Source organism: Melanerpes formicivorus, unplaced genomic scaffold (assembly GCF_026170545.1).
Source record: "Melanerpes formicivorus ecotype bairdi unplaced genomic scaffold, bMelFor1.0.p_v2 SCAF_34, whole genome shotgun sequence".
Lineage (NCBI taxonomy): Eukaryota > Metazoa > Chordata > Aves > Piciformes > Picidae > Melanerpes > Melanerpes formicivorus.
Genome location: NW_027142386.1, coordinates 8,665,819 through 8,684,277, shown reverse-complemented (window position 1 = coordinate 8,684,277; position 18,459 = coordinate 8,665,819). Strand labels below are relative to the sequence as shown.

The 18,459-nt window shown below is 48.0% G+C and overlaps 1 protein-coding gene across 1 annotated transcript; it reads right to left on the bottom strand.

Annotated features, from left to right (window-relative positions):
- Positions 1–875: 875 nt before the first annotated feature.
- Positions 876–14,835, bottom strand: BNIP3L (BCL2 interacting protein 3 like). The gene is made up of 6 exons (XM_068156808.1): positions 14,655–14,835; positions 9,464–9,644; positions 7,602–7,674; positions 5,721–5,824; positions 4,797–4,946; positions 876–3,603 (listed from the first exon to the last, which is right to left on the bottom strand). The coding sequence occupies exons 1-6, from the start codon at positions 14,737–14,739 to the stop codon at positions 3,555–3,557; spliced, it is 642 nt and encodes a 213-aa protein (XP_068012909.1). The 5' UTR covers positions 14,740–14,835; the 3' UTR covers positions 876–3,554.
- Positions 14,836–18,459: the final 3,624 nt, after the last annotated feature.

Here is an 18,459-nt window from a genome sequence, read left to right as displayed (position 1 = left end):
TCCAGGAGTATCTTAAGGTTTTAAAGTGATGTTTGAACCATACAGCCCAAGGAGCCTTGCATTCCATTTGGTTTTCAAGAACCAAAATGCAGAGGTCTCTTTCTGTATAAGCAAGCATGAGGCACAGAGCCTACAAACACCTGCAGAGAATCAGGGTTTTGTTTTTATTTACTTGATTCTTTTGCAAAACAACTAAAAACAGTCCAAAGCATCCAGTGAGGCTTCCCCCCCAAGATACCTGCTAGGTGAATGTGTTTCTCTCGGTGCCTGCAGAGTATCCATCTGCTCAAACCCACAGCTCTGCTCTCCAAAGCACCAGCAATTCAAACCTTCACGCCCGAATCTGAGCCATCTAAACTTGGACTGAACCACTCTCCACATGACTCCTAGAAATACCCAGGGCACTTGAACCAAGAATATGGAGGTAGATTAACAGGTAGGGTTTCTCTCCCCTATTCTTTAATCTGCAACAGAATTAGGTAACAGAAGAGAAATACAAGGAGTACAGCAGAGTTGACCCACGATACAAAAATCCCCTTGATTGGACTTCACATTTTATGTACCACTGTATTAGTTTGCTTTAAGTTTCCCTGGACAAGGTGCTGGAGGGCTTGGTGCAGGTCTACAACACTGACAATGGAAATTCCTTTATTAGGTGCTTCAGGGAAAGAAGCAAATGATCCCATGTCACTGCAGAGAAAACAAACCCCAGCAAGCTTTCAGAAGATGATTCCAGTCTCTGAACAGCAGCTTCAGGGCTCGTGTAACCCAGAACACAACGGTTGCAGTGAAACACTGCACACAGCAGTCCTGCAAAAGCAAGGACAATAGGAGAGCGAGAAGGGCGCAGCATGAAGTGATTCCAGACAAGAGAGTTTTGTGAGAGCTTTAATGGCACAAAATGCTGGTAAGCTACAACTTATACATGAGCTGTAAACGGTATCTGTTACAAAGTGCTAACTAATGGATGAAGAACGCAGACTCACTTTGGCTCAGTTAACTCCAATATCTCAACAAATGTCAATTAAAAAAGTTTGAGTTTCTAACAATCTTCAGCTTCCACTTTAGAACAGTCAGTCAGCGTGTGCTGCAGTGAGCTCAGCCTGCTGCATCTTTAATGTGCGAGTTTATGCATTGTTTCTTTTTCCTTTGATCCTATTTACAAATGCTCTAGGCCAGTTTTCACTGAAGGTAAGAAAAATTAAGCCTGCGGGTTTTATTTAGTTGTTTTCCAAAACTGTAAACAGGTATAAAGCTTTTTAAACAACATTTAGCAAAACTTCAACTATCAAGAGTTGAAACCCCTTTTCAAACGATACAACCACCTGTTTCTGCTTGTTGTACGAGTTGCAGCCTCTCATCCAAAGCTTATAGCAGAGCATCAGTAAATACTGCATTGTATCACAGCGAGTGTTACAGTCACCACCTCCGCTCCTCCTCCAGAGGTCTTGCCACTTTCAGCCACACCATGGTTCCTTCAGGCACTCCAAGCTGTGTTGACACTCCAGCCACGAGCTTGTAACACTCTTGATCAGATTTTCATTTAGAAAGGAGCCTTTTCCAGTACTCCCTACTCAGTACAAATCTATTTCCCACTATTGCAATTTCCATACAAAACAAGGTGCTGCAATTAGAACTGAAAGTGTTTCAGCCTTTCCCCCACCTCCCTGGGTTTTAGGGCTGTCAAAGGATGTACTTGGTCCTACCTAAAACACCTTTCACCACGTCCCCCCTCCTTGTCCCACCTTTGGGTGAAACCCAGTTATCAATGCTTGGAACAACCAGGCAGTGGCAGGCAGCTCAAGGGCCACCAGAAGAGAAAAAAGCAGATGTCAAGAGAATTTCCTTGCCCAGACTGCCCTTGCACCCTGAAAGCATTCTCTGTCAACAGTCAGCAGTAGAGAATCAATACAAACACAGCTTAGCAGGGGGTGATACTTCTCTTTCTTACTTCATGGGAGCTAACTAAATTCTTTTCAACCAAATCTCACTTGGAATTTAGCTTCTATGCATCAACTGTTTCAGGCAATCGCTGCTGTATCAAATAATCAACTTTGTAGTCTGATGCAAGCAAACAATTACAGGTAGCTGTTCTCTCCACTCCAGCAGACTAGATCTTGTTTTCCACGTGTCAGCCTGCTAAAGATTTTATTTAAATGAGCTTTTTGCTAGTCTTAAAATTAGCACTGGTTCCCTAGATACTTAGTATTAAAGTCTATATCATTTTTTAATATATTCATATATATATATATGTATATATAAAAAAAAAAAGAGTATTCTACCCTTCAGAGTCATGCTACATGTTCTGAAATCCAAGAAAACCTATTTAAGGACAGGCCTGTCCCAATGCTTTGTAACAATTTGGTACTAAAGCTTCACATTTTGAGAAGTGTCACTGAAGGAGGACAACGTTAATGTTCCCTAAGAGAAGAGTTCAACAACATTAGTGATCAGCCTACCTAACATGAGACATCACAAGTGACTTCCAGGTTCCACGTATCCCCAGAGGAGACTGTACAGTACACAGCGAGGGGAATGTCGAAGGCTCCTGCAGAAGGATTCGCAGAACTCGGCAGCTCAGCAATCCTGACGTGCCTGCCAGGCTGTCCCCCTTGAAGTCAAAAGCTCTGCTCTCTGAAACTGCCCTGTCAGTGTGACCAAATGGGTCCACAACAGTCACCCTTTTGTACAGAGTCTAGCTATACTTACAGCTCTTGGGTTTTTCCTTAAGTTAAAAATACTTGAGGAGGAAAATTTCACATTTAAAATTTCCCCTTAAGAAAACAGGTAAGGAAAAGAAAAGCTTCTTCACATGCAAACAATGCAACTCCTCTAATATTTTCTAGGCATCAGACAGGTTTTCCTACAAGGAACAGGGAGCAGACTTCATAGAAAAGACAAGATTACAACAATTACTTAATATTAAAATGTGCTGACAGATTGAGTTATCCTGCTTTCAGTGTACCTTCGCTCTGCCTCCTGCAAATGAAACGGTGTTAGCCAATACCAGGGGCCAAGTAAACTCCCCCAAAAAGCTGATTTAGATTTCTTTATTGCCAGTGATTTCTTGCTTTATTTCACAACCAGCTTGTTTTTCAAAAGGAAAACTCAGTTGCACTCCAATCAGTTAATTTTCTTCCAAGGAAATTTATCACTGTAATGCAGTCAACATTTACACCATGCACAACTGCAATTTAAGTCAGGTTGCACTGAAGAGGCAACAGCATCACTGATAAAATGAAAACTTGCTGGTGGCATTTTGCATTGAGAGAAGCCCTTGCAACATATGGACAGTTGTAAACTCCGTTCGGCAACTCTGACGTGTCTTGCAGGCCAAGAGGCAGGGGAATGGGAGGAGAGGGAAAGAATGTGGATAGCGAAACACCTCAACAGAGTTCCAACACAATACTGAGTTCCAGAGTTAGCAACAACCTGGATATGTAAGGAAAGGGTGAAGTCAGGGTCATGCTTAAAATGGTCTCAAGTCACATGTACTAAATGAGACAGTAACACCTTCACAGGTCACAGGGGCTTCCAGGGTCTGCACTCCACCTTCAATAAGTGCTGGCTGAAGGTGTGGTCAGTCGCTTCCCAATGTAGATGCTGAAACAGAGAGCATAAGGCAGAGGTAGTTCAAGGAACAGTCTGGTCTCCAAACATCCTCAAGCACTCAGCTATTCTGATTTGTCCTTCAAGCATGTCTGATGAGATTCTTCCAACTCAACCCCTGTAGAGTGAGATTTTCAGATGAGCCCAGGAGTTGTCGCCCTACCCATGCCAGTGCAGTGGGCTTCTGCCAGCCCCAAACTCATCTGAAAACCACAATCAAAAACTTCTGTCTTGTTTGTGGAGCACCTGACACAGGGGCTCCTGAACAGCCAGCCAACACCACCAGATTATCATGGCAAAACAAAGTGCTGCCTGCAAAAGGAGGGGGCAAGCTTCCACACAGAGCACTGAGGAGCTACACAAATGCTGACCTCTAATAAATAAATCCTGCAAGATTTACTTGGTCACGGGAAGGCACAATTTGCTGAAGCACAAATACCTCACAACATAGACTCATGTGTCCTCTGACAGTTTGCAAGAATGTGAAGTGGCACTCCATCCCCAGAAACACAGCTGAAGCTGAAGAAAAGCACACTTTGTGTACATGTCTGCCCCGCCAGAGCAGAACATACGATGGATAAACACAAGGTCAGGATTGAAGCAAGCCCAGAGCTTACGTGAGATTAAGCAGGCAATGCAAACACTGCTGCAGGGTCACAGCTGATCTCCCAGAGCACATCCAGCATTTCATGTACCTAAGCATTCACACCTTGACTGTCAGTTGTATCTCACAACTGCAGTATGAGACCCCGAAAATTCCAGGCCGTGTGCCATACCCAGGACTTGGGCACCGTAACTTTTATGTGCCCCTGGAGTGGTTCAAGTTGCAGCAGCTTTCCACCTATTCCATTCTTACTTTGGCTGTGTGATATCCCAAAGCCTAAGCAGAAGGTGTGGACCATCAAATGGCACATGTTATAACTGCAAAGACAACTGGCAATTAATGATAATCCAGGAAACAAAACCAAACCTGATCTAGTCTCAAAATAAAACACAGTAATAGCTGCAAAGTTGCAATTGCTACAGAGTTTTCCTCCACCTCAAGAAGTGTCCCAAGTCTGCCTTGAGCGAGGTGCAGCAACACTCCAGTTATTCTAGACACAGCCCTTTCCAGCAAGCACCTGACACACAAGCCAAACAGCAAAGCCAGATGCAAAAGTTGAGGTGAGAATTAGGTCGATACTTACCCTAGTCCCAAAGCCAAAACATGAGATATGAAGAGAGATGGAATGAAAACCTTGAGAAATTCTGCAGAGAAAATGCCACCTTTTTTCATTGCTCCACTTTTTCTCATACTTAAAGACACTGAACGTTTAGGATGTCTGAAATGAAATTCCCTGAAAGAAGAGGGGGAGGGGGGGGGAAATTCAACAAGGTCTTTTTGTTTCTTTCCCTTTTTGCACACAAATGCACAGATCTCTCTAGAAGCATTTCTTTAAACAGTACAAAGAGCTAGAGATCAAAGCAAGAGATCCCTTACACGGAGTAAGGAACCAAAGAGAATAATAGGAGGTATTGTGGAGAGACCACTTACACAGACAGTACAGAGACAAAGGGAGCAGTAGCTGAAGAGAGAGGTAGGTCCGAGAGAGGGAATTTCAGGATGTGATTTGTTAGCAAGAGCCTCATTTTTTGCTCCAAAGAGAGATACAGAAGTCTGCCAGATTTAGACAGCATCCTCTATTTTAACAAAAAGGCTTTGCATTCACGGGTCTCAACGTTTCCCCTTCCATGGATGAACATTACATATTTTACATAGAAAGAAAAAGAGGTACAGAGAATTTAGGAGATTTCTAAGCATTATCCCCTTCAATAAGCCAAAACTAAATCCCATGAATCCCAGCTCCAAGTACCCAGCTCTCCCAGTAAATACAATTGTGTCAAGAAACCCTCATCAGCTTGGTGTGGGTTTCTATCACTTGAGATTACTTTACTGTTGCTATTAAGATTTTCACACTGAATTGTTTTGACTTTCTAGAGCCTCCCCAGAGAGAAATCTTTCTCTAAGAAGATCCTATGTGGAGAGCCAGAGCAATTACATGTCACTGTGACTTATGATTCTTCTCTCCTTCATATCAAAGAATATCCATTGAAAAAAGAAGTTGACTCACTTGGGAGGAACGTTTTCAGGCCTACTTGACCAGTCTGACACCCAGTCAGTACTTTTCTTCAAAACTTCCAATTCTTTCTCTCCTTCTACTGCTTCTTCTTCAGACTGAAAATAGACATGGGTCAAGCCTTGTAACACTCAATCAGCTCCTCCTTAGGGTGTTAAACTGAGAGCGACAGCATCAGTGGTAAAGTGATAAGCACCAAATGGTGACACCTGATAAATGAGCAAGTGTTGTTGGACTGCTGGTTATGCAGAAGAGATTTGATTATGCTAACAGGAAGATCTGCAGCAGTCAGTACACTACAAATGTTATTGCTATGTTCAGGACATCCATATCCCTCCAGCTTGTCTGGTTGGGCTTTTTAAAACAACCTCCCCAAAACCTCTCTTTATTACACTTAGCATTAAACAGTACTGGGCAAAAAATATCCAGGTTTTACAAACAGCAAAACCTTCAAGTTGATGCCACTGGATTTAAAGCATACAGAACATGGCTAAAGCCCAGGAAAACAGTCAAATAAGAGGGCTTCAAACCCAGCATCTTCACCTTCTTAAAGGTGTTAGTAGTCATTTAGAATTCATACTGCCTGCGACTTGCAGCTTCTACTGTGTGTGTCCCAGATGCAATAGGGAAAGGCAAGCCCCCACTACAGCTGCCTTGAACCAATGACTTCACAGAACATCACTTCACACAGATGTTACTACATAGGAAAAAAGAAAACTGAAAGACCTGAGAATGCCTCTGACTTTGGTACAAATTCCTCCTTAGTAATAAAACAATTTGCTGAGGGACTCTTTGGAGAATCAGATAAACCATTTAGAACATCCCAAAACCAGAGGTAATCACAGAAGTGAGACGGCAGAGCCAACCAGCCACTTCATTCAGAGGGTTCTGGCTCTGTTAGGGCAGAACTGCAGCAGTCCTGCTGTTGGGCCAGGTCTTTGACACAATTAAATGCAAGGTTTCATTCTTCCAGGAATGCTTTTTATTTATAGTGCTGAGAACAGCAAGTTCTATTAAGTGATCGAAGCAAGGGTTCGGCGTTGCTCTCCTCTCAGTTTGCATTATGGATATTACTCACTATCATGTGAGCTGACTGTCTGCAGAGCCATCAACTCAACACCCTGACATCTTGAGCTGAAGTAGAAACATTTCAACAACCAAGCAGGTGTGACACACACAATGGAAGCAGCACTAGACAAGAGACCTGCTACTAACAAGGCACTTCTCAGCGTTAAGAGGGGAAGCCTTGTTCCTCCCCTCACTCCACAGCTATTCCCCTCTAGAAGTCAAATCCCAACTCATGTGAAATCTAAGTTGAAACAAAGTTTACCAACCCTGCCTTGGTACTAGAGATAAGTGTTCTGGAATGTCTTTTAATTAGTAAAATGTAATTCTGAAAAATAAACCTTAAAAGAAAAGGCAATTTAGCTCAGCTGCCATAGGCTGGAGAGCCCAGAAATGGTTTACTACCCCTGTTTATGGGAGGTACCAGACAAGGATCTGGTAAAAAAGCCTGAGTGAAAACCTGCAAGAGCGAAATCCAAGAGAAGTGAAAAGCCTGGCCCAAATGCCTAAGGGACACCTCCACATTTTGGACAAATAAGGTTTATAGAATTCATTTGCTTGCATTGCAGCTAACAGCCAAGGTAAGGGTCTCAGAGGGAGAACAGCTGCTAGTAAGCAGTAGTGTAATGCACGTTTTGATACACCACACCCGTGACATCTTAGATCCTTTGACATAACAGAGAGCTTGCCCTGTCCCTCGAGTACTCCCCACAATGATGTACCCAAAGACAAGATCTCTGCACAACACTCACAACTTTACAAGGTAGCTCTTTGAAGGTTAGATATTTTAAAGGTTAATGAAGACAATACCTGAGAACTACTGTCTTTACTTGTGTGCATTTCCACATCAAAAGTTATCTGTCCATCTTCTTGGGGTGAAGGGCTGAAGAAAAATTGATGTCATGTCAGTTTGCAACACTAGACTCTGTCAGCTAAAGAATTATCAGTGTAACCAGCATTGCAGCTGAATCATTTCCCACACACTCCTGCATGCTGCTCAGGTAAGGCACAGGACATGCTGCCCTTCAGAACACAAACAGCAGTATTAGGAAGCCTTCCAAACACCCTCACCTCTCCCTTTTTTTCTTTTCCATTGATAATCCTACCTGACTTGAGTTTTCAAGAAATCTTAGAATCACAGACTGGGCTGGGTTGGAAGGGACCTTAAAGGATCCAGTTCCAACCTCCCTGCCATGGGCAGGGACATCTCCTACCAGACCCGGTTGTTCAAGGCCCCATCAAACCTGCCTTTGAACACTGCCAGGCTTAGTGCCTCCAGAAGCTCTTGGGCAACCTGTTCCAGTGCCTCACCACCCTTATGGGGAAGCATTTCCTCTCAATGCAGTTTCTCCCAGTTTGAAGCTATCACCCCTCACTCTGTGCCTTTGTAGAAGTCCCTCTCCAGCTGTCCTGTGGACCCATTCAAATCCTGGAAGGCAGCTCTAAGGTCTCCCTGGAGCCTTCTCTCTCCAGGCTGAGCAGCCCCAACTCCCTCAGTCTGTCCTCACAGGGCAGGTGCTCCAGCCCTCTGATCATCTTTCTGGTCTCTTTGGGCCATGCTCCAACAGCTCCATGTGCTGAGGACTCCAGAGCTGGACACAATACTCCAAGTGAAGTCTCAGCAGAGCAAAGAGGCAGAATCCCCTCCCTTGACTTGCTGCCCATGCCTCTTCTGATGACTATCCAAAAAGAACTCAAAACATCATGTTGAAGACCAACTTACTCTGCAGAGCTTTTAGAGAAGCACATTAAGCATCAAAGCACCTCCCCTTTCCTGTGTGCTACTTCAACTATCAAAAAGGCAAATAATTACCAAGATGTGAACCAGTGGAAAAACAAGTGCAAAAAAACCAAACCCAGGAGTCTCTTCTTTCACTACAAATGTGGGCAGTGACTGTAAAACTCCTTGCTAGTAGAACTCCTCAACAACCATCACCTACCAAACATTCCTGGCTGGACTGCAAAGTATGAAACTACTGACAGCTAGTTTCTTAGCAACACAGACGTAAGAAAATGCTCTATAAATACAACCATTCTATTTGAACTATCAGTGTGGCTCCCTTTAAAACACTCTACTCCATTCAGGAATTAGATCAGGCCTAACTAACTTTAAGCAGCTTTTATCTGATCAACTGCTTATATAACAAGGCACACGGCAGACATGAGAGCGTTCACCCAGCAAAACTGAAGGAGGCAGGAGCAGAGGGACAGCTAAAATTATAGACAGAACCCACAAGAGGATTCCCACAGCTGCCCCAAAACTCCCTGGGAAAAAAGGTGTAATGAACACCTAAGAATATCATCGTGCTCACATGCACCTCAAAGGGTTACAGCTTTAGGTAAGAATCATCACAGAACTGTCTCAGCTGGAAAAGACCTCTGAGAGCACCAAGTCAGTGACATTAGGTACTTTGAATCCCGTTGGCATAAATCACATGTGCTAAGTTTAACTGTGATGCTGATGTGAGCTTCCTGCTCCTGGACTACTCAGTTTTCTGTGGTAATGAAGTATTCTTCAATTCTGAGGTGGTTTTTGCTAGCCATGAGCCGGTAAATACTCCAGACACCGGAGCATAACAAATTCAAGCCCAAGGAAAAGCTTTACCCCCACCCTGCACTTAGAGGACGAACACTGCAGTAAGCTGCACACAGGGCAGCAAACATTCCTTTACCTGTCACAGTGGGAGCTCCCCCTGGAACTGCTCTGTCCCGACTCGTGCTGGGCGTCCAGGAGGATTTTCTCCATGTCTCCATTGTGGATGGAGGATGATGAAGGGACGTGCTCCAGGCCGCCGTTCTTCCCAGTGCCGTTATCGTTGCTGTTGCCGTTCATCTGCAGCTCCACCCAGGAACCTGTTGGACCAGCCAGATGTGGCTTAGTGAAAGCAGTGGAACTGAAACCCACCTTCAGGTTATCAATTACACACAGAAAAACACACCAGCATGGGGGATTCAGATAACATGCCCTGCTGCTGGAATAAAGCTCATAAACACCCACTGCAAGCAGGACTGACCTGGCCTTTCCTCTTTCATCAGCATAAACACCCCTAAAAAGTTCTGGGGTGGTGTTGTCTACCTACCCCCAGAGCCAGGCAAAGAGCATGGCCCCTCTCTCCTCAACTGTTCACACTTTAATGGGCCATGTTTCTCTCTGCAGTTTGAAGCTTCAATTACCTGTCTCAATCACAGTAGTCCCCAAGCTTCCTTGCTCTCCTGTGCTCCTACTGTTCTGCTTCCCTTTTTTAAAGCAAAATTCTCATTCCCCAGCCCCCTGCTCTACAAATCCTCACTTGTGATTCCCTCTTCTCCTCCTTCCCTCTCTTCCCAAAGGCCCCCAGTCAACCCCTTGTCTACACACGACACAGGCTGCCCTCCTCAGGCCTCGTTCCACTCTTTGCCCTGGCCCCTAACAAACATCTCCCTCATTGCACGCCAGCTCTCCTATCCTACCATGACCATACTGGGTCATACAACAACCCTGAACTTGGCACTGAGCTTCCTCACACAGCAGAAGGACACAATGACACAAGCACAACTGCAGTCAGGTTGAAACACTTCCCTGCTAGTAAGCCAAACCAAAGAGCTGAGCAGCACGAGGAATCCCAAACTCTCACATGTAGTAAGTTAATAATTTCATTGCCTTGACTTCAGCCTCCTTCCCCTGCCCCTTCCTTCCCTTTCCATAGCCAAAGAGTGCTGCACAGCCCAAAAGTTGAAGGTTTCCAGGGTTTCCCTTTATTGTATAGTCCTGCCTATAGGCTATCCAGCTGTGCACTGGCATTTGACAAGGAGCAAGAGGGCATGGCAAATGCTAAAAGCACCTGCTAAGCTCATGTGCTCCGCAGCAGGGCTGAGGATTTTTATCTTTGCTTTTAAATGTCTTCACTTGTACTCAGGTGCAGAGTAACCAAATGCAAAGCTGTTCATCAGGCACGTGTTTCAACTAGAAACAAACAGGTTTGGGAAACCTGTTTCATTCATAAATAAACTGGTAAAGGCAGAAGAGACTTCTCTTGCTCTCTGTTCCCCATTCAACTGCAGTCCCAACTTCCTCATCAAGCCATGTAAGGAGGATCATACAGCCATGATTAGGGAGCAGAAGATCTCCAATTTCTCAGAAGGATCCTGTTCTCAAGGCAACATTATGTCCCATTATCAGACAGAGAATGTGTGATATCATCACAGCTCCTGCAGAACTTAATCTGGCACCTGAATGTCAGAGCTTTCAGAGCTTGGGTGGGTTTTGTTTTCTGAGGGTTTGGCATCTTCAGCACTGAGGCAAAACCTATTCAATAAAGGAAGCCTAAAGACATGAATCAAACAGCTTCTGTGCACGCTCAGTGTACAGCTTCTACATTTTAACACTGATTTCTTGGCTTCTGAAACGCATCTTAGACTGCCTGCACTCATCTTTTAATTGCAAAGTTTTGGCTGGGGGGAGGGGCACCGGCAACAGCGGGGGGGGGGGGGGGGGGAGGGGAGGGGCACCGGCGACACCGGGGGGGGGGGGGAGGGGAGGGGCACCGGCGACACCGGGATGGGGGGGCACCATCTCATCACAAATTCACCTATTTTCAACGTGATCTTGGGAAGATGAAGCAGAGTTTATCCTTAGCACCGATTATTATCTAGACCATTATGCTGATGACCATGGAAGCACCACAGCCCTACAAGTCCTAGTGGTTTACAGCCTGGTTTCCCCAAGCTGTGCTGACAGAGGAGGAATTTCAGGCTGTGCACGGGCTCTGTGCAGAGGGTGGGCTGCTCAGGGAACGGGAGCAGGCAGCTTTTGCTCAGGTCACTCAGCATGAGGCACAGTGAGCATATTACTCCAGATTTATGATGACTGCTGGTGTCTAGATTTAAAACCAAAAAGGCCATGTTGCGAGAGCCACATCACTAAGGTAGATTTGCCTTGTAGCAACACTTCCATAGCAAGAAGCCATGCAGAAAATCGTGTGGCAGCTGCAGTGAGAAGACAGACCAGAAAGCTGCCCAACACGCAGTTTGGAGTGGAGAGCATCTGCTGGGAGGAATATACTGCCCAGGATCTGCAAAGATATCCACCACTACAAAACCAGCAAGGAGTGGTGGAAGCAAACCAGCAAACACTGTGGGAAGAATAGAGGGGAAAGGTGCAGGGAGAAGTCTCCCTCTGACACCAAGCAAAGGAAAAGCCCAGCAGATGATCAGAACTGGCTGCTCTGGCTGCTCTAAACACTGCTCCACAGCACTGAGAATTGTGCACAAACCAAACCTTTATTAACACTCCCCCCCCATGTTTATCTAAAACGTGTTCTGGAGGAAGAACACCCAAATTAGCCTGTGAGTAAGGAGCCCCAAGCAGCCGAGCGGCAGTTTACATGACAAGCAGCACGTTCTCCCTCTGACCTCACTCATGAGTCAAGGCACATCCGAGGAAGCGCAATCTGACATCAGGCTCAAACATGCTGCATCCTCCCACTGGCAGACACAACCGGTTTGGAGAGGGAGCCAGAGAGCTCAGGGAGTTTCAGAATGGCCAGAGGAACCTGCATCGTTGTTGCTTTCAAAGGACGCACAGGAGCACATCCCAGGGTGAGCTGCCTACCAAAGAGCGTGCCTGCTGCCCCGAGCTCTCCTCAGAACACAGGGACCTACAATCATCATCCACAGGAGAACTCCTAACTTCACCATGTTTCAAACCTGACAGTAAAACAGGAAATGTGGTAGAATTCTTCTCCCTTCACAAATCACCTGAGAGACACTTTGGGGAGGAAAAAAAACCACACCACAACAACACAACAAAATAACAAACTGCCTCATAACTCTTTATCTGAGTGGCATTTTCCTCCATATGGGTGTGAATTTTGGCCATGCTTTAAAGCTCATCACCTCACTATCCGCTGATTCAGGCTGTTTTTCCACAGCTGGTGGGCTGCTTCTACACCAGTACCTAAATGCATTGGGCAAAAGGGGTCTCATGTTGCTTAGCCACCCTGTGACTTCACTTGGGTGGGGGAGATATCAAGCACAAGATATACATTTAATATAAATACTGCATAGTCAACTTGAATAAACTAAGAACTACCACTGGTTGATAAAAACAAAGAAGACAGGCAGAGAAGAACGCTGTTCAGATTCCCAGCATGGTAATTATTAAGCAGATTTTCCATGACAGAGCCTAAGGTGAGATTTCTTGGTTTTGTCAACATGTAAGAGAGGTTTATAATAATTAGAATACAAGAAGCACCCAGAATTCCCATTGCAAGCACCCAGAATTCCCATTACAAGCAAGCCTTCTGCTTTATCTTTGATGAACCCAACAGGTTTATTCCCAGGTCTTCTACCCTTTGAGTCAAGGGCTAAGGGATCTCTGCATGAAAGGCCTTAAAGAGGCACAAATGACAGAGAACAAAACGAATCAGTGTCTAAGCTCATTAGTCTGAAAAGGTTCACTGAAAAGCTCATATAGTGGCAGAAAATGTACCTATAACACCAAAGCATTGTGGAAAGGCTGAACGTCTGAAAGCAGCACTAAGCCTAGATGGAGCTGGTTGGCTGCATTTGTTTTGTCCAGGGAGCACAGACTATCAAACATTTCCTCTCATACCTTGTGCTCACCACCTTCAGTAATCACATTGATTCTGCTAAGCCCTTCCCTGCTGATCCAGCAGTAAGATCTGCGTGGGCAGATCCAGGCTTACAGAGCACTCCTCTCTTGTTGCTCCTATCTCACAGCAGATTAACACGTCCCACAGAGCCAGTTAACTACCAAGAGGAAACAAAGAGTGGATGTTAAAACACAGAAGCATCAGAGGCAGCAGCTTCTAAAGTCAGTGCCCAGTTAGGCATCAGGCATGCCTCAATTCCAAGGTGTCAGAGTTGTTAAAGTCTGCTAACAGCCCTGAATCATTTGCTGAAGTACAGATTTGACTCAGGTGAGCACTGCTGTGAGCTGCCACGGCTCTCACAAGAGGCAGCGCTACCACAACACAACAGCAGTGTTAGGAACGGGCCATGGTTTATCCTTCCTTCACACAACTCCCATTGAACTAGAGCAGCTCAGCCAACCAAGCTATTTCGTGGCCAGTTTAACTTCATTGTAAACTATGAGGGTAACAGTTAATCATTAATGCAATTGATTCACCTCCTCAAGCAGCAGCATCCTTCGTAATTACAAGCAAACGAAGGGCGGCATTGCTCTAGACATGTAACACGAGGGAAAAGCATCTGCCCAAGGACGGGAGCCTAAAGACAGCCCCAGCGTGCCTCACCGATGCTGTGCAAGGGACAAAAGACGGCAGAAGGGCGCTGACAGCGCTGCCGGATACCGCGGGGCAGAGCTCACGTCAGTGGCATTGCCTCAGCCGCTGAACAAACTCATTCCACAGCCATGCTCCTCCCCTGCTCTGCTCCATCCCCATCTTAGCTTGCCAACGCCAGCCACCGAATGAACTCCGTTCCACCACGGAGCAAACCTGCTCCGGCTCGTCTCGCACCAAACCACGGCGCTTGCTCGCTCCTCCGGCTGCCCTCCCCACGGCCGATTCAGCCTCCACCGCCGTGGTAAAGAGCGGCGCCCCCCGCGAAACCCCCGGGGGCTCATCCCATTTTGGGCGGACAGCCTCCTCGGCGCTCCCACCCCGGGCCCCACTGCCGCCAACCCGGCGCCCCCCGGCCCCGCTCCCGCCTCTTCCCCCCGGTGCCCGCCGCCGGACCGATCGGACTCGCTCCGATTGGCCCCCGGCGGCTCGCGCGGCCCCGACTTCCACCAATCACAGCCCAGATAAGGGGGGCAGGGGGTCGCGGCCCCACAGCGGCCTCACAGCCGGGGGGCCCCGCCCGCGCCCTTCAGCGCTCGCTGCCGCCCGCTGCACTCACTGTTGAGGCCCGGCTCGGTCTGCGTCCCCTCGGCCGGCGGGTTGTTGTTGTTGTTGTGCTGCGGCAGCTCCTGAGGGCTGGACATGGCGGCGCAGGAGCGGCAGCGGAATGAGTGAGGAGCCCGCTGGGGCTGGGACAACAACAACAAACCTGGACTCCGCTCCGGGCCCGCCGCCCCGCCTCCCGCACTGCGCAGCCGCGGCCACCCCGCGCCCGCCCTCCGCCGCTGCGCACCACGGGGTTCACCGCCCCTGCGCACGTCTCGCCGCTGCTGCCGCGCCTGCGCCGGGCCCCGCGCACCGAGGCGGGGAAAGCGCGGGAGGGCGGCGGGGCCTGGCCTGTGCCGCCCGCCGGCAACGAGGGGAAATGCGCAGAGCAGCGGAGCCGTGCGGGGCCGGCCGCGGGGGTGTGCGGCGCCGGTCACCCCGGAACGTGCGGCTGGAGTTACCCCAGGCGCGGCCCGTGGCTGTGGCAGAGCCTTCAGGGGGAGCCTGCTGCTCCTCATTTGTCCATTCACGTTCCCTAGCACAAAGCAGCAGTGAGACTGACGTCCCACAAGTTAGTTAATTTGCCTTCCCAGCTTGAGAAATCTTTGCTGGCTTCACTCCATTGGGTGTCACCCAAGGTTTGTTGTTTGACATCATCCAAGGTTTCTTTTGAAGCTGGGAGTCCCTTTGGTGGAGCTTTGTGGCTGGAGCCCTGCCTCACACTCGTGTGGCAGGCGCTCTCTGCCCCGCAGCAGCACAGACCTTCAGTGCCACACATCCCACCCGCAGCTGTAGCTTGGGCTGGGTGCCCTCTGCTGCAGGGTGTGCCCTCTCCAGAGGTACAGCCAGAGGGTGGACACAGGACGTTAGGTTATTTCCTACCACGATCCCTTGCACCACTATAAGTCTCACGGCAGGGTCTGGCACTTCCTCTTCCCTTCCTCTCCGACACCTGGTACCTGGGGGAGAGGTCTCCCAGCCAGGCCCAGGGGCACGGGGGGATGGGCAGTCTCAGATCTGGCCAGCTGAGACTAGCCTAGCAGTGGGGGGGGAAGGAGGAGCCCTGGGGGTGCACGCTTATAGTTACCTTTGGGACCCCCCTGGTCCCACACTACAAACAATGTTCACAATATATAAACAATGCTTATAGTTACCTTTGGGACCCCCCTGGTCCCAGCCCAAGAGCTCTTTTACCTAGGGGTGCACTAAATGCCTCTCTCCCGCGCAGGGCGTCCCCTCGCGACTTACGGAGCTACCCCTTTCCTAGAAGCACACCTTCTCTGTGCTGGCAGTCTCGTCTGTCCCTGCAGCGACCTGATGAGCAGCGGAGCTCTCCTCGAGAGTTTCTCGGCGGGCCCTGAGAGGTCCGGCTCCTCAGCAGGTCCTGCAGCCAAACAGAGTCGTCCTGCCGCGGTCGCCAAATTGACTTCAAGAAGGATACACGAGAGACTCAGTAAGTTTCTTGTGTTATGCTTCTATTCTGGCGCCTGACACAGGTCTTTTGAAATGATTCTACCTGTGTCAGGCGCCAGAATAGAAGCATAATACAAGAAACTGAGTCTCTTGTGTGTCATTCTCTAAGTCACCCTCAGGTGGGGATGGGATCCTTCTGGGCCTGTTTTGGGGTTCCTCTGGTTTCTGGCTCTCTGCACACACTCACTGTTCTCTGTTTAAACTTTCCATCACTTTTGCAATCAGTTTTGTCCAAGTCGTTATTTCTGCCCGTGGTGGGGAGGGGGTTTGCCCCAGCCCATTACAGCATTGGTCACAACAACCCCAGGCAGTGCTGCAGGCTGGGGACAGAGTGGCTGAGAGCGGCCAGGCAGAGAGGGACCTGGGGGTGCTGGTTGATGGTAGGATGAACATGAGCCAGCAGTGTGCCCAGGGGGCCAAGAAGGCCAATGGCATCCTGGCCTGCATCAGGAACAGTGTGGCCAGCAGGAGCAGGGAAATCATTGTACCCTGTGCTCAGCACTGGTTAGGCCACAGCTTGAGTCCTGTGTCCAGTTCTGGGCTCCTCAGTTTAAGAAGGATGTTGAGACACTTGAAGTTGTCCAGAGAAGGGCAACAAGGCTGGGGAGGGGTCTGGAGCACAGCCCTGTGAGGAGAGGCTGAGGGAGCTGGGGTTGCTTAGCCTGGAGAAGAGGAGGCTCAGGAGTGACCTCATTGCTCTCTACAGCTACCTGAAGGGAGGTTGTAGCCAGGTGGGGGTTGGTCTCTTCTCCCAGGCAGCCAGCACCAGACCAAGAGGACACAGTCTCAAGCTGTGCCAGCGGAGGTTTAGGTTGGATGTTAGGAAGAAATTCTTCCCAGCAAGAGAGATTTGCCATTGGGATGTGCTGCCCAGGGAGGTGGTGGAGTCCCCATCCCTGGAGGTGCTTAAGAAGAGACTGAATGAGGCACTTGGTGCCATGGTTTAGTTGATTAGATGATGTTGGGTGATAGGTTGGACTCTATGATCTCGAAGGTCTTCTCCAACATGGTCTGGTCTGGTCTATTCTATTCTATTCTATCCTATCCTGCCAGGAGAGTATAAGGTGGGATTTTAAATCAGGAGTAGGAGTTCCGTCACAGCAATGCCACCAGAGACTGGACTTGCACAGACACATTGCCATTAACATTCTTTGTTGTCTCCCCATTACACACAGAAACCCCCCTTGGTGTCGGTGTCAGAACTGCTTCAAGCTCAATAAAAAGCCTGTAGATACAACTGTCTCATCTGTCCCGTGCTGGAATGCTCATTTCAAATGTTCTCACCTGTCCATCAGCACTGTGTTGATGATCATCCAGGTGGCCCTTCCAAACCCACCTTTCCTAACGCAGCACCACGCCCTGCAGGACTGCTCTGAATGCGTGGTCGTGTAGGAAACCTGGATGTCTCGGGGGGTATTGCCACAAGAGGATTAACCACATGCAGTAAAGAGAAAGCATCCATTTAAATGATTGAATAGAACAGCTGCTTACAGGCAGAAGGGCCACAGATAGGCTCTGGATTGGAGTCAGAACAATGAGCTGCTCATGACTGAACAGAATCCTGCCCAGGTAACCCTGTCCTCCTTTGCAGCCCTTCCAGTCACAGGTCTGTGGCATGAGTATTTGTCATCTCCATCATTCAGGAAGCATTTGCCATCATACTTGTGACATGAATATTTATCAGTGCAGTGGGACTAATTAACATTTCTGAGTCATAAATAAATTGATCAAGATTATAGAGTGAGCCAATGCAGAGCCAGAAATAGCATTCACAAGCCCTGACTTTCAGACCTGTGCTTTAACCACTACACAGTTGCCTTAGGGCAACTGCATGATGTAATTAATGTTTGTAAAGTCCTTTGAATCCGTGGATGGAAAATGCTCTGACAACAGCAGGGTTGGAGGGACAGAAAACCACTTGTAAACAGAAGAGAAACAGTGGCTGTAAACTGGGAAAGGCCTTTGTACTGAAGTGCAATGTAAAGGTTTTTCTTCTAGAAAGTTATAAAGAGTCCTTAAATTGACACCAAACAAGAACTCCTCTGGTGTATCTCAAAGAGCTGAGCCAAGCTCAATGCTCTCAATGCTTGAAGCAATTTAAGTAGATCTAAAGTCTTAAACGTGCTGCCATCGCTTCTGTTTTCTTCATTTAGTGCCCCACGCCTGCAAAAAGTGCTCCCTGATGCTCAGATGGATGGCACCCAGCAAAGTTTTCTCCCTGTGCACCTCTGTTGGTTTCCTTATGCCGGGGGCAGTGATGACCTTATTGTGGCCTTCCAGTATCTGAAGGGGATCTACAAGAAGGCTGGGGAGGGACTTCTCAGGATCTCAGGTTGTGATAGGAC